At 44.0% G+C, this 17,110-nt stretch overlaps 1 protein-coding gene and 1 pseudogene across 1 annotated transcript in view; both read left to right on the top strand.

Moving 5' to 3' along the window:
* Positions 1-17,110, top strand: part of LOC133384565 (uncharacterized) — a 55,840-nt gene that overhangs the window by 20,935 nt on the left and 17,795 nt on the right. Inside the window, exon 4 of the mRNA XM_061626503.1 lies at positions 5,295-5,358. Within this exon, the coding sequence (XP_061482487.1) occupies positions 5,295-5,358 (64 nt within the window). The remainder of the gene's footprint in view (positions 1-5,294; positions 5,359-17,110) is intronic.
* Positions 9,385-9,503, top strand: LOC133384583 (5S ribosomal RNA; annotated as a pseudogene).

Here is a 17,110-nt window from a genome sequence, read left to right on the forward strand (position 1 = left end):
ATTGTACCTAATTATTTTAACACAGTTAAAATCTACAAATCTGTTAAAAATACATAAAATAATTATTAAAACAGATAAAATCAGCAAAGCTTTTTCAAAACATATATAGGTAACTAAATTATCTGTATGGACATTTTCAGCAGGTATCTAAAAATTACTGCTAGGGGAGCCTGCCTACTGTCAATAGGCAGGGAGTTCCAAAGCATAGGTGGTGCCACTCGACAGATTGACTCCATAAAAGTGTGGAATGAACATGATGTGGCACTTGTAAAGGTCTTAAGTTCTGCAGATTGAAGTAGTCAAGTAGGAATGTGTAGGGCATAAAGAAAGAGGCATAAGAAGCCACCTTACACTGAGTCAGACACATTGGTCCATCTAGCTCAGTATTGGCTACACTGACTGGCAGCAGCTCTCCAGGATTTCAGACAGGGGACATTCCCAGTCCTACCTGGAGATGCAGCCAAGGATTGACCCTGGGAACTTCTGCATGTAAGGCAGATGCTGTACCACTGAGCTCTGGCCCTTCCCCTAAATAAACATCCTTAAGTGAGTTGCCCCCAAATAAACTATGATCCCTAAAGTAAACTCATCCCCAGCTATTAATGGTTTGTTAGTTTGTTTATTCACCATGCATGCAACTTATACAGTACCTGATTCTTCAGTAAAAATATTCTCATTAAAAAAATCTCACTAAGAATGACAATTAGCACATCAGCAACAACAAAGAAAATAAAACAGCAGATACTGAGTAAAACCTAAACAGCTGCTAGAAGGGCAGAGTAAAAACAATCCAGTTGCTACTTGTTTAAATGCCCTGGGAAAATGAGGATTTTCACCTGGTATTAAAAGGACATAAGAGTTTGGGCCTGGCAAGCCTCCTGCAGATGAGGGACTTCCATTAGTGGGATGCTACCACCAAAAAGGCCCTTTCAGAGGCAAGATCCCCTGGAGACCGCACTCTGATTATGATGATCTTACTATGCAGGAAGATTTATGTAACTTTAAAGTTGACAATGAGGACATGGAACTTGTCAAGGATTATCAATACCTAGGCACAGTCATTAACCAAAATGGAGACAATAGTCAAGAAATCAGAAGAAGGCTAGGACTGGGGAGGGCAGCTGTGACAGAACTAGAAAAGGTCCTCAAATGCAAAGATGTATCACTGAACACCAAAGTCAGGATCATTCAGACCATGGTATTCCTGATCTCTATGTATGGATGTGAAAGTTGGACAGTGAAAAAAGTGGGTAAGAGAAAAATCAACTCATTTGAAACGTGGTTGGAGGAGTGCTTTGAGCATACCATGGACTACGAAAAAGACAAATAATTGGGTGTTAGAACAAATTAAACCAGAACTATCACTAGAAGCTAAAATGATGAAACTGTGGTTATCATACTTTGGACACATAATGAGAAGACATAATTCATTAGAAAAGACAATAATGCTGGGAAAAACAGAAGGGAGTAGAAAAAGAGGAAGATCAAACAAGAGACGGATTGATTCCATAAAGGAAGCCACAGACCTGAACTTACAAGATCTGAACAGGGTGGCTCATGACAGATGCTCTTGGAGGCCACTAGGGTCGCCATAAGTCCTAATCGACTTGAAAGCACGTACCAACAACAAAAACTATGCAGGAGGCTGGTATATGTATACTGTTCTATACCACTTTTTTTTCTTTGAGCAAGCGGTTTGTACATTTTCTGAATAAATTAATAAAATCTGTTGTCCCTCAAGCAGCCAGGTTCCAAGGGCTTCAAAAGTCCGTGCCAGCATTCTGAATTGTGCTCAGAAACTTATAGGCATTTCAGATTTCCTCTCCTCTCTCTAGGGCACTGTTATGTATTTAGTTTGCTGAATACTTCTATACTGTGTCTTATTAGCTTTGAAGCTGACATGAGCTTTGGAGGAGATGGGGATAGAAAACAAAATGTGTGCCTTTCTGAACAGGAAGGCCACTTGTTCCTTTGATAACCTGAACAAACAAAACATTAACTCTTAGGGCCGACCTAGGCAGTATAATGGCTTCATATTTGTGTCCTTAATTGCAGTTTTTTTAAAAAACACACAAATTGCCAGTTTCTTGTGTGTGATCCAGACCGTAGGGGGCTTTAGCCCTTTGCTCCCTACTATGGTCCCAATTCAGACAGGCCCCCTATTCTGGGACTTTGGGTGCAGAAAAAAAATCTGCAGTCAGTGGGAGCTTTTTCCCCTTTGTGAATTGCCAGTATAAGGACTTGGTCAGGATCAGGACCATAGAGGGGGCAAAGCATTCAAGCCCACAATCTCCATGCTAGGGTCCCAATGAGAATCAGGCTCCCAGTACAAGAAATTTCTGTATTCCCCTGTCCCCCGGTGCTTAATTTGTTTATATGCCACTCTTCCTCCCAGATATGGGACTAACATATTGGACATATATTTGGACATCCTGGAGAGTGTTGCATCTTCTTTTTTAACCGTGAGGCTTAACATGCCTGATTCTAACGTGGCTGTGTGTGGATTATTAAGGGCACCTTCAGATGTGGCTCTCTCTCTCTTCCTCCATGGCCCAAGCACTGCTTCCTAGGATCTCTTGCAACATAGGAAGCTGACTTATACTGAGTCAGACCATTGCTCCATCTAGCTCAGCATTGTCTACACCAACTGGCAGCAGTGGCTGTCCAGGGTTTCAGGCAGGAGTCTTTTTTCAGACAAAACTGGGGATTAGGGATGAGGTAGAATATCCAACAAAATCAAACCTGGTACCAGATCATTCATTCACATCAGCGACCTAAAAATTATGCAATGTTCTTCTCGGCCGCAAAAAAACTACGTGGAATACTGTCATTTACATAAGTATCTATGAAAACGATTACATAATTTTTGCAACCCGAAAAAAAACACCTGCAGATCGAGTCACCCAAAAACGTGTGCAGCAGATCGAATTGGCATGTCAATGGGCACCATGCAGTGAACTCCATCCCTACTGGGGATGCTGGTAGTTGAACCTGGGACCTTCTCCATGCAAAACAGATGCTCTGCCACCAAACCATCTCCCTTCCAGGGATGATGGGATGCAACTTTCTGACCCCACACGGCTGTGCTTGGTTCCCCTTCCTAAAGGTGACCCAGGCTCCATAGTTTCCACTGTTCCCCAGTAGAAACTAATGTTGGCCACTAGGTGGCAGCAGATACTCAGCAGCATGGTTTCTTTTTCCTTTTGCCTCTGATTAATAACAGGCCAGGCTAAACCAACCTGGTGACTTTCTCTCTCTCTCTCTCTCTCTCTTTCTCTCACACACACACACACACACAAGCACCAGCCCAAGGTGCAGATCGGAAATGTATAAGTCCTTTGTGTCGCTATATTTTAAGTGGGATTCTGTTGCATACTGCCAAATGCAAGTTGCCCAGTTAAAATGGATTTGGGCTTTTGCACAACAAAACCGCTTCCCAAAAACCAGACTTTTTGCAATAAGGAAAGTGCACTGGAAAGTGTGCAATAACAATTGCTTGACGTGATGTTGCCTAACCTCACCACAAACAAATGAAATGAATCAAATAATAATAATTCAAACAAATAAGAATAAATGCTTCAGCCGAAATTGTACGACCCCCCTGCAACATTTGTGCAAATAAATCAGGATGAATGCTCAATAATCAGGGCATCTGGAAGCTATTATCGATGCAGAGTGTCTTGCTGTATGGACTGAGGCCAGAACAGCCTCCCCCAACCTGGTGCCTTCCGGATGTTGTTGGACTACAACTCCCTTCGGTCCTGCCCATTGGCTGTGCTGGCTGTAGTCGTTTAAAACATCTCGAGGGCACCAGGTTGGTGAAGTTTGGATTAGGGGATCAAATAACGTGTTCTCCACTCCAGCAAATCTGTCACACAATATAGTGATAAATGAATGCTTGGTTGATAATTCAGCCTAAATGAAGCAAGGATGGTCTGATCTATGGTCTGATTTATTTTGGCATGGCGACCTTTGTCCCCAAGATGTAGCCTCTGGACTCCAAAGTCATTGGCCCCTCAGCCTCTTGTATTGGCACTAGCAGGAGATAGAAAGTGTGCCAGGAGGAGCCGCCTTTTTCCTTGATGAATTATTTCAGGATGGTGCCATCTTGTAAAAGATGGCCACGGGGTGAGGGCTTCCACTTGGTCTAGGAAATCAAAATTATGTATTTATTAAATTTATATCCCGCCCTTCCTTCCAGAAGGAGCCCAGGGCGGCAAACAAAAACACTCTTAAAACATCTTAAAACAAAAGACTTTAAAATCAATTAAAAACAAAACTTCTTTAAAGACATTAAAACAAAACATCTTTAAATGTATATTCAAACAAAACATATTTAAAACCATCTTTTTTTTAAAAAAAGAAAAGAAATAGTTTTAAAAAAAATCTTAAAAAGCCATAACATCTTAGAGGCATCTTAACATTTTAAATGCCATACCCCATTCCTGGTACCGTGTTGGAGGCCCTTTACATGAGCAGGTGCAGGGAGAGAGTGGCAGGGAGGCTGACTGGGGAGCTGGTTGGAGTATGGATGGAAGTCCCTTGGCCCCTCATCACTTGATGGCTCTCAGCTAGATGGGTGAACTGTCCCTCCCCATTGACAAGCATTGGGTTTATGCTGAAACCAGTTCTGGTCTCCGCACTTCAAGAAGGATGCAGACAAACTGGAACAGGTTCAGAGGAGGGCAACGATGATTAGGGGACTGGAAACAAAGCCCTATGAGGAGAGACTGAAAGAACCGGGCATGTTTAGCCTGGAGAAGAGAAGACTGAGGGGAGATAATGATAGCACTCTTCAAGTACTAGAAAGGTTGTCACATAGAGGAGGGCCGGGATCTCTTCTCGATCGTCCCAGAGTGCAGGACCTAGAGAGGTAGTGGGCTCTCAGACACGGGAGGCATTCAAGAGGCAGCTGGACAGCCATCTGTCAGGAATGCTTTGATTTGGATTCCTACATTAAGCAGGGGGTTGGATTTGATGGCCTTATAGGCCCCTTCCGACTCTACTAATCTATGATTTGAAGTGATGAACCGTGTGCTGGAACTTAGACCTATTAATATTATGTAGATAGATAGACAGTTTTATTACGACCATATGGTCAGCAAATAATATTATGTAATATTTACCAAAGAAAATATGCCACAGCCTCCTCCTTCCCCAAAGGAAATCCAGAAGTTTTACCTCTGGAGGGAGACACAAAGGGCTGATTTCATCTGGACACTCACTGCAAATGTGCTGAGGGCCACAGAGGCTTCCACCTTGGCCTTCAACTTTTTCTTTCTTTCTTAACACAGACCAAACTTGAAGACAGGCTGAACCCAGAAGAGAAGCCCCTTGAAGAAGGAAAGTTGCACGAAGGTAGGCGGGCAGGGTGTGATGGGCTTTTGATGCTGAAGCATGCCGTATCTAAGAGCAAAATGTGAATGAGTCCTCTTTCTGCAAGAGGTTCCAAGAGAATCCCATAAGCTCACAGTTCCCCCCAACCCCTGTTGAGGTTAAGACATTGAGAGCATCTCAGCTTTTTTCTTGCTGCCTCCTCCCTTCCGCCCACAAACCAATCCCGAAGGTCTCCCAGTTGCATTGGATTTATCCACAAGGCATGCTCTTCTGTATGTTCCTCCCTGCCGTCTTTAATATACTGTGCATGTACCAGGTCCCAATGTTGTGTAACATCCTGGTTCAGCCTTCGCCAAAGTGGTGCCCTCCCAATGTTTTGAGCTATAACAGCCATGACGGACATAATCACCACGGCTGTGTTGGCTGGGGCTATATAAATTGTAGCCCAAAGCATCTGGAGGAGCACCAGGTTGGCGAAGGCTGTCCCAGTGTGATCAAGGAACACAAGTGAGGTGGAGCTATGCAGATGAAGGGGCGGAGTCATGCAAATAGCAGTCAGCTTGATGCTTAGTAGGGCTGGGGTCACTGGGGGTTGAGAGAAGATTGAAGCCCATTATTATTATTATTATTATTATTACTGTATAAGTGATTTAGCTGCTATTCGTTTCCACAGGGAACAGCAGTATTTGGCAATTTGCTCGACGTTTACCTGCTAAAAGATAAAATAAAAAAACTTATCTTCCATTCCTGCTATGCTGGACCAAGGCCACTGAGTTCAACTCCCTCCTGAGCCATGGGAGAGTTGCTATCTCTCAGCCAAATCTACCTCACAGGGTTGTTGTGAGAATGAAATGGGCAAGGGGCTAAATCATGGAGGGACAACTTTGCAAAAGGGCAGGTTCACTTGAAACACACTTATTGGGGAAACTTAGTTCGAAATAAACATGGATGGGATTGAGCTGTACATTCTGCTGGAGGTTCTCAATGCCCAGAGCAGGCAGAGGGTTTTGTTTATGTGTGTTTGTGTGTGTGTGTATGTGTGTACCCATCCTCCATCGTAAGGACAGGTATTTTGCTAATAGTATTACAGACCTCTACTGAGTCTCTTCTTTTTGCTAAACAAAACTGCTCCAGCCTCTTGACCTTTTTATTGGGAGGAAATGCACTCAGAACCCCTTGGGCACAATTGTGCATTTCCATCAGTACAGATAAGATGATATAAAACTATTGTGTATGTTAACCTTGATTTTTGGCTGAGAAATTCTGCCTCTTCTAGAACTTCAGGACATAAACAGCAGTTCTTCCCATGCTCTGAAACAACAGGGCGATTCTAGCCTTTTTACAGCAGAATTCTTTAAAAAGAGACAGTGTCGATGTTCTGCTGTTGGGTTGCCTGATCTCTCTGTGGTTGCCACCCATCTCGATAAGCACTTCCTGCTGGGGACTCTTTCCGTTCTGGAACGACTTTTTTAATGATGATGGCAACAGCCCAAGTGTATCATTATCCTGTCACATGAATGGGTGAACATTTAATCTCGCACACTGCCAGCCACGTGGATGTTAATTAGAGATGGTGTAGAATATTCGCAAAATCGGATTTGGTATCGAATTCTGGGATAATCCGCAAGTCCATCTCGTCATCGAATAGGCTCCTACTCTTCGCGTGCGTTCACAGGTGTCAGCGACACCGTACTTTTTTTAAAAAAAAAATCTGTGCCTAGAGTTACGTTATTATTTACGTAATTATTTTTGTAATCAGCTGCTGGTGTATACATTATATAAATTATACAGCAGCATAAGGAATAATGGAAAAATATGTATTTTTCTGTAAAATGAAAAAAGGGAGAACCGGGAATTGTGATAACTAGCAGAACATAATTTATGGCGAATCGTAACTGGCAGCCCATTTGACGAACTGAAAATCAAAACATAATCAGACAGTGAACCCCATTCCTAGCGTTAATCAGGCCATGCCTGACCCAGAACAGGGGGTCAGGATTTACCAAATCTGTCTGTTGCTTTGCAGCCATTTCCCTTGTACTGCTAATCTTCTGTAACCCCTTTGGAAAGGCACTATAAACATTTTGGCTGGTTGTGGCTTCATTTCACTGTAATACACAGGACTTTCCCCAATGAACTCTGGCATGGTGGTCATGGGCGCGCCTTCACCCACCTGTGGCTGATGGGAAATTGTAGCCCAAAATTTTTTGGAGGGCACCAGGTTGGCGAAGCTTGGTGGAGTGGGATGGGCCGTGTGGAGGATAGTGACTCAATCTTGCAGCAAACAGCAACTTTTTGGCCTTTTGAATATGGTCCAACATTCGTTTCTAACTACAAAATGAAGATATGTTTCAGCTGGAGGTATTTTGCTTTCTCTTTGGCTTGGCTTGCTGGCTTGAGGCATCGGAAATAATGTACAACGTTCCTGACTTTTGGAGGGGAGGTGCTCTTGCAGAGTTTAAATCTGAGCCAAGCTCTGTTCCCAGACCTTTTCTGCCCCCTAAGGCATTTTGGTGACCTAGACAAAGGGAGGGGGGGAATCCAAATGTCTCCCCTTCCATTCAGTAACATGGAGAGTATTCCACTAGGACATGGAGAGTTCCCAAACTCTTTTTTCCCAAGGACCACTTGAAAATTGCAGACGGTCTTGGAGGATCACTTGATGATTTCTGTCTCTTACAGCAATTTCAATGCACTGTGCTAGGTGCTGTATGGTTTTTAGTTGTGTAGTTATTGCTTCCTTTATTGCTTGTTGTTGTTATGTGCCTTCAAGTCAATTACAACTTATGGCGACCCCATGAATCAGAGACCTCCAGTAGCATCTGTCATGAGCCACCCTGTTCGGATCTTGTAAGTTCAGGTCTGTGGCTTCCTTTATGGAATCAATCCATCTCTTGTTTGCCCTTCCTCTTTTTCTACTTCCTTCTGTTTTTCGCAGCATTATTGTCTTTTCTAGTGAATCTTGTCTTCTCATGATGTGTCCAAAGTATGATAACCTCAGTTTCATCATTTTAGCTTTTAGTGACAGTTCTGGTTTAATTTGTTCTAACACCCAGTTATTTGTCTTTTTTGCAGTCCATGGTATGTGCAAAGCTCTCCTCCAACACCACATTTCAAACAAGTTAATTTTTCTCTTATCTACTTTTTTCACTGTCCAACTTTCACATCCATTCATAGAGAGAACTTGCATTCCATAGAATTCAAACTGTAATACCATAAAATACAAAATAAGAAATAAAAAAGTTCAAGGCTAAGTTCAAGGTGCTGGTTTGGTGTACAAAGCCCTATATTGCTTGGGACCAGGACACCTGAAATACCCTCTTATCCCTTCTATACTCAGTCGATCACTACGCTCTGCAGGTGAGGGCATCCTGCAGATACCATCTTATCAGGAGGTCCGTTCTGCACAACACAGGAAACGGATCTTTAGTATGGTGGCACCTACCCTGTGGAATTCCCTTCCTTTGAACATTAGACAGGCGCCATCTCTGTTATCTTTTTGGTGCCTATTGAAGACCTTCCTCTTTCAACAACCTTTTTAAGTTGAGACCTTATCCCAGTCTGCGTTTGTGTTGGAATTGCTTTTTAAGATCTTTTTAAAGATTTTTTAAAAGATGTTTTTAAGATGTTTTGTTTTTGAGATGTTTCAAGATGTTTTTAGTCTTTTGTCCTTTGTTTATCACCCTGGACTCCTACTGGGAGGAAGGGGGGGATATAAATGTAATTACTACTACTACTACTACAACTACTAACAACAACAACAACAACAACAATAATAAAAGAAGAAGAAGCTATGCAAATAGAATTAAAAATCAATATGTATGATTATTTGATGCAAACGTGCTGCACACCATCTGAATGAAGCTGGGGACCATTGGTGATCCACGGACCTCAGTTTGGGAACCCCTGCACTAGGAGATGCTCTGTGCAAGCCCCACTGAAATGAGCACTAGTGCTCATGCATAGCTCCCGTTAGGACCACAGGAAGTTGTCTTATACTAAGAAGCCACTTGTCCATCTACTTTAGTATTATCTATGCTCAAAGGCGCCTACAGCCATATTACCCTAAACACGCCGGATCTCGTCTGCTCTTGGAAGCTAAGCAGGGTCAGGCCTGGTTAGTACTTGGATGGGAGACCGCCTGGGAATCCCGGGTGCTGTAGGCTTAGAGGAAGGCAATGGTCAACCACCTCTGAATACCTCTTACCATGAAAACCCTATGAATATATATATAAAAAGAGATTCATAGGATCGCCATAAGTCATCATCGACTTGAGGGCATATAGCAACAACACCAATGTTCAAAGGCAGAGGCTCTCTGGGGTTTCAGACAAGGAGTCTTTCCCAGTCCTACTTGGAGATGCCATTGGGGATTGACACTGAGACCTCCTTCTTGCAAAGCAGGTGCCCTGTCACCCTCCTCCTTCATGTGAATGGGGCTTGCACCAGGGATCTTCCCAGTCGCCTTTTCCTTACTTTGCTGCTCTTAATAGTGTTCCACATCTGTCACTTCAAATGCCAGGGCTCAGTCCTGGAGTTTGTGAGGGCTGATGCCATAATTGGTGGGTTAGTCTATAAGGTGCCACAAGACTGTGTGTGAGAGTGTTTGCTTTTTGTGGGTTTGTGGTTTTTTTTGCTGCAACATACTAAGAGAACGACCCTTCTGGAAAAAAACATAGTCAAAGCAAAGGTTTCCCCCTAAGCTTCTGGGCTCATCATCCCAGCCCGGTGGCTCTTGGGAAACCTACTGAGAAGGCCTGGTGACCCCACAGACCTCGCTCTGTGGTGCTGTCCCCTCCAGGATGGTTTTTGTTGGGTTTGAAATGGAGCTGGGCTGATGTTTTCCTGTCTCTGGGAGCGTGAGAAAGTGTTTTCCTTGTCCCCCCCCACCTTTGGCTGGGAGCGTAGGGGCAGCAGGCAGCAAAGGGGGAAGCGCGCTTTCCTGTTGGAACAATAGCTCCCCATCCGTGAATAGCTTTATGCCTTGTAGGCAATGCTGTGTGGAGAACTATCTGTTTCCCTCCCAGCCCTGGAGTTGGCTGTGCAAGGTTGTCAGACCAAAAAGCCTCCGATTTAATCTTGCCCCCTCCTGACTCATTTGCTTAGCCTGTGATTAAGGTGGAAACAAAACTGCCTGCTTCAATTCTTCAGTTAGCTCAGATAATATTCTTTAATGTATATTGAAAGGAAACAACAGGGTGCTCCACATTGCAAGTATAAAAGCTGAATGGCAGGTTTAAATCTGCACGTTTACTCAGTTTATAGAGCCTAATTGAGGCATCTCCTGTTTAAGCTCAATAAAGATAACATTTGCTAGACTCCAGCTGAAAGAGAGCTCGCATTTGCGACCAAATAGATCTCTGTAGTCTTTTAGGTAAATTTTGCTAAACCTGACCTGCTTTGGCTTTCTACTTTGATCAAGCAGCTCAAGCTTTTCAAGGGTTCTTTTCATTATTTGACCAAGGCTGCAATCCTAAGACATGTCCAATGGAATTCATTGGCTCTTACTAAGTAAGGGTGCAATCCAACTCACCCTTCCACTGGGCTGAGGTGAGTTGGATGCCGCAGATCCCCAGTGGTGCCGGGAGGCCCCTCCACTGCGGCAGAGATGTGGCTCCTCCAGGAGCCTCCCGGTGCTGCCGGGGGTCTGCCAGGGATGGCCAGCCCAGTGGACGGAGGCCTGCCAGAAGCCGGTGGAAGGCCCGAAAATGGGGCATCCCGGAGGCATGGCAGGGGAGGAGCCATGGCAGGGGGATTTATGCAAGATCCTTCTCACATTCAGATCCCTCCCCCGGGTCCCAATCCCCCATTCAGGCCTACAGGGAGTGCTTACTCTCCAGGAGTCTTGTTGGCCGGAGCCAAAGCTTTTCAGCCAGTTTGTGCATGCGGCTCCCGACAGAGCTGACCTTCAGCTGGCCCAGCAGCAACCAAATGAGAGGAGGATCACAATACACGTCTGCTCAGAAGTAAGCTCCATTGGGTTCAATGGGACTTACTCCATGGTAAGTGTGTATTGGATTGCAGCCTGACTTGGTTTGTTTGGTCTAACATAGGGATGGGCAAATCTGTCAGTTTTGATTTCTCTGAGATTCTCATTACTCCTCAAGTTCAGTTCTCTACATTTTCACATCAGGGTGGTGTAGTGGTTAGAGTTTATGACCTGGGAGACCAGGGTTCGAATCCCCACACAGCCATGAAGCTCACTGGGTGACCTTGGGCCAGTCACTGCCTCTCAGCCTCAGAGGAAGGCAATGGCAAACCCCTCTGAATACCGCTTACCATGAAAACCCTATTCATAGGTTGGCCATAAGTCGGGATTGACTTGAAGGCAGTCCATTTCCATTGTTTTTTTAAAAAAAATATTCCTCATGAAAATTCATTAGCATTTTAATGCAAATTTCAAAGCAATTTCCCCTATTATTATACATTTTAAAAATATTATTTTCACTTATATATGCATTTTCATACACACTTTACCCCTGAATTTGCATTTTCGTAGGCTGTACAGTAAAGTAAATCCTAACCCACGGAAGATGTGATGAAAAAAGATTGGGATCAAAAACGTAGCTGTTATAAACTGACAAGAATGAATGTAATACATGAAATAATTTCACCTAGACTCTGATAGCAATTAAGCAACAATGTGTACCTAGTGGTATCAAGGGCAGAAAGAAAAAATCCAAACAGAAACAGTCTATACTGACAAAACAATGACTCGCAAAATTTCGCAAAACCCTAATGCTTGGACTTCCTCAGTGTGCTATGTGCATGAAAACTATTTGGCATGAAAACACGTGTAAATTTACAAACAATAAAACAAGTTTTACATATATAGAAATCAAAGGTTATAGCATCTGCAAATACAAAATGCTTGGTTGGAGAACTGTGTTGCAAAATTCAGAGAAACACAAATTTTGAAGGGTGGCTTGCGGTTCACTTACTGTTTTGGAAAGTGTGGATTTGGTAAGTTTGCCTTTAAATGCAAACTTGAATTTCTCCACCATCCCTAATCTAGCAAGTCTCTCTTCAGTAGTGCTAATCTGCACAGTCAAAATATACCTCTACTCCCTATACCTGCTTTGATTTAGAACACTTTTATCCCATCTTATTTTTTTAAAAAAATTCAAGGTGGCGTACACATTTAAAAACAAGTCCAAATTACACACAGTAGAATTCCAAAACAAAATAGAACTGTAAAGGTCATAAAAACAATAAATGCAGCAATAAACTGAGAAAACACTGCAGCCAGCAGATAAAAAACATCCTGTTTTCAAAAGGCTCAGCCAAATGAATCTGTTTTCACTTGGTTCCTGAAAGGGGAGGCGCTGGGGACATAGGGTGGAAGAGGCATTTTCAGAACCAGAGCACCAACACTGAGAAGGCCCAGTTTTCTGGCACCACCTGCCTGGCCTCATTTGGGGGGAGGCATCCCAAGAATGACCTCCCCAGATGACCCTCATGCATGGGGCAGCTCACATGGATACAAGTAGTCCTTGGCTCCTTCCAGACTGCAGGCTTGCTCAGATGTTCGCACAAAACTTGCACAGAGGTTCTACAATTTCCGTTGTTTCTTGGGCATTCATCCTGATATGTTCACGAGGAGGTTATATATTCAGCTAGTGGCTGTTACCTAGTGGTATAGTGGCAAATTCAAAAGTGCAGGGTCCCTTCATAATAGTCAGAGCCACGCTCCCTCACAGTTACTCACCCTTCTAAAATTAAACAACCTTCTAAGGTTTATAGAATAATCTGGCCAGGCTTGAATACTGCTTGAGAAGGCTTTTTGCAGTGACCAACACTCCCCCCTTTCATGTTGATCAGCTGATAGGACACCAGAGACATAGAGACCCGCCTCCCCCTGAGACCCTGGACAACGACACCCCTGTTGTCATCCTACAATTTCCAGGACAATTTTATTTATTTATTTATTTATTTTATTTTATTTTATTTTATTTTATTTTATTTTATTTTATTTGTATCCCTCCCTTCCTCCCAGCAGGAGCCCAGGGCGGCAAACAAAGCACTAAAACACTTTAAAACATCATAAAAACAAATCTTAAAATACATTAAAACAAAATGGCATTAAAAACATTAAAAAAAACTTTACAAAAGGGTTAAAAACATTATTAAAAACATTAAACAATTCTGACACAAATGCAGACTGGGATAGGTCTCAACTTACAATGCTTGTTGAAAGAGGAAAGTCTTCAAAAGGCGCTGAAAAGATAGCAGAGATGGCGCCTGCCTAATATTCAAAGGGAGGGAATTCCACAGGGTAGGTACCACCACACTAAAGGTCTGTTTTATGTCACTTTCTTTTTCAGACTTTTTTTGCAGTTTGTTTGTTTATTATTTGATTTATATCCTTCCCTTCCTCCCAGCAGGAGCCCAGTTTGAAAAGTTATGGGCAATGGTGGGTGGTGGCTCCATGTCACTAGGGCAGTGAAATCTGTTCCAGGGTTTAGTCCAAACTTCCAGGGGGCTGTCCAAGGTGCTGAGGTTTGGACTAAAACCCTGAGTGGATTCCACTGCCCCACTAACACAGAGCCACCAGTCACCACTGGTGACGGGATCATTGCACTAGAATGTTTGGGATAGCAGCCATGTTTTGTATGGATAAACAGCCCTCTGGGGAGCACCCAGAGTGCAGCAGCATTTCTTGCCGTACATCTCAATGAGAGAAGCAATGCTCTCAATGAGCAGAGGGCCATTCACGCATAGATCACATCAGGGAGGCTTTGGGTTGTATCTAATGTTGGTCCTACTCAGATTAGACCCATTGAAGTTAATGGCCATGACTAACTTAGCTCGATTAGTTTCAGTGGGTTTACTCTGAGGTCACATCCACTCCATACATATAAAGCATAGTGTTGTTGTTATGTGCCTTCAAGTCGATCACAACTTATGGAGACCTTATGAATCAGTGACCTCCAGTAGCATCTGTCATGAACCACCCTGTTCAGAGCTTGTAAGTTCAGGTCTGTGGCTTCCTTTATGGAATCAATCCATCTCTTGTTTGGCCTTCCTCTTTTTCTACTCCCTTCTGTTTTTCCCAGCATTATTATCTTTTCAAGTGAATCATGTCTTCCCATTATGTGTCCAAAGTATGATAACCTCAGCTTCATCATTTTAACTTCTAGTGACAGTTCTGGTTTAATTCGTTCTGACACCCATTTATTTGTCTTTTTCACGGTCCATGGTATGCGCAAAGCTCTCCTCCAACACCATATTTCAAATGAATTGATTTTTCTCTTATCCGCTTTTTAAACTGTCCAACTTTCACATCCATACATAGAGATTGGGAATACCATGGTCTGAATGATCCTGACTTTGGTGTTCAGTGATACATCTTTGCATTTGAGGACCTTTTCTAGTTCTGTCACAGCTGCCCTCCCCAGTCCTAGCCTCCTTCTGATTATAGTTTCCCCAAATAATCCTGGGAACTGTAGTTTAAGGGTGCTGGGAACTGTAGCTCTGTGAGGGGTAAATTAAAGTTCCCAACGCTCGTTGGGGGAAGCCATGTCCTTTAAAAGTGTGTTATATGTGCTTTAAATGTCTGCTGTGGATGTGAACTTAGTAGGATGCAACCTGGAGATGGCATTGGGAGTTGGACCTGACCTTCTGCACACAAGGCAGATGCTCAGCCACTGAGCTGTGGCCCTGCCCCAAACGAGGTGCAGAGCTGGGTGTGTCTGACTCTATCGCTGGCAGCCTGAGGGCACCACTGTCCCTTAGCAGGGCAGCCCAGGACTGTCGTTCTCCCACATGTTGCTGTTCAGTCTTCTGTTAGCATATAGCAGGGAGTTTTTCACTGCCACACATCACTGCCTGGTGCTCTCCCAAGCTGGCGCCCATGAAAGTAGTTTCCTGACCTTGGCCAGCGGCAGGGGTACCTGCCGATCCTTGCGGGAGGGCATCTGCTGCAGAGGTGTGCCAGAAAGGCAGCTGGCATTGAGGGCGTCCTCTCGTTATTCGCCTGGGGAGTCGTTCAGAAGCCTCTTGCAAGATTGGTGTTGTTGTGATTGAAGAAGAGAGCTGAGAAGGGAGGGGAGGCGTGTGCATTCAGTTCCTGGAAGGTGATGAGAGATAAGACAGGGTTCTGGCAGCTGTGGAGGGCAGGCTGAAGCCGGCTTGGAAAGCTGGTGATTGCCGGAGGAGGCAGCGGAGGCTGTCCGGTGAACTTTTCCAAGCAGTCGGAGCTGAGGAAATGCTTTGTCTCCCTGCATTTCCCACCCTGGAAGCTCCAAGGACCCGGTTTGAAATCCCGACACATTTCATTTAGGAGTTGCTTCCTATGAAGCACCAAGAAGCAATTTCACATTAAAGAATAAGGGCATTAAAAACACCTGCAAGAAAGCATATATAAAACCTTTGCAAATATATCTAAAAGTTCAAATCCAGTCAGTGTCGGCTGGTGGCTCTATGTCAGTGGGGCAGTGCTGAAGCACCTTGGACAGCTCCTTGAAAGTTCGGACTAAAAGCCGGAGTGGATTCCACCGTCCCACTGACATCGGAGCTACCAGCCGCCACTGAATGCCCACTGGGATCAAAATCACCACTTAGAAGGCTTGTTGGAAGAGATCTCCAATAGGCACTGAAGAGATAATAGAGACGTGAAGCAGAAAATCTAAATGGTGTCCCTTCCCATGGATTTTTTAAAAAACCCTCCAAGATCTGTTCTGTACAGCATTTTACCACAGACTTGGTGCTGGTTCCATGTCTGTATCTTTTTTGTAGCATCCACACAGAGTCATCCTCATCAAAATGCCATCCCATATTATTTTCCCATTTAATCTAGACTGATAGAGTGGTATTCAGGGGGCTAGCCCCACTCAGTGTAGTAGATCCATTGACGTTAATAGGCATGCCTCACTTAGGCTCATTACTTTCAGTAGGCCTACTCTGAATAGGACTTAGCTGAATGCAACCCATAGTTTCAACTATAGAGAAAGAGAGAGAGAGAGAGAGAGAGAGAGAGAGAGAGAGAGAGTTGATCAGATGCAGAAACAGTAAATCCAGACTAACTGGAAAAATAGTATGGGATGGCATTTTGATGAGGACAAGATTGTGTGTATGGTGTGCAAAACCTGCAGGCCTGAGCAGCATCGAGTCTGGACTCCTACTGGGAGGAAGGACGGGATATAAATCTAATAAAATAAAATAAAATAAACAAACAAGTAAGTCCACAATAAATTGCCATGCAGAAGCATCTTAACATCCTGGTCCTAAGCATTATACGGAAGCAAGCCCTACTGATTTCAATGGGTCTTAATACCAAACAAGCATATATGATACTGTAGCCTAAACTAAATAATTGACCTTTTATTTATTTATTACATTTATACCCTGCCTTTCTTTTCAGGATAGCAACCCAAGGCGGCTTACATATGGTTCCCAGGCGGTCTCCCATCCAGGCACTGACCAGACCTGACCCTGCTTAGCTGCAGCAGGGGGCTGGCCTCATGTGCCTTTGGACCATAGCCTGGGACCAGGCAGGTGTGGGGAACATAAGAACAGAATAAGAGCCCAAATGGATCAGGCCAGTGCCCCATCTACTCCAGCATCCTGTTCTCACAGCGGCCAGCCAGGTGCATCAAGACCTGAGCGCAAGAGCACCCTCCCCTCCTCAGTTTCCTTTGTCCCTCCAGAAGTTGCTGAAATACAACTCCTGTCCCCCTGACCATTGGCCACTGGCCATGCTTGCTGGGGCTGATGGGAGTTGTAGTTACAGCAACATCTGGAGGGCCTAAGGTTCCCACATCTGTTTTAATGG

Source organism: Rhineura floridana, chromosome 4, assembly GCF_030035675.1.
Source record: "Rhineura floridana isolate rRhiFlo1 chromosome 4, rRhiFlo1.hap2, whole genome shotgun sequence".
In the NCBI taxonomy this organism is placed as follows: domain Eukaryota; kingdom Metazoa; phylum Chordata; class Lepidosauria; order Squamata; family Rhineuridae; genus Rhineura; species Rhineura floridana.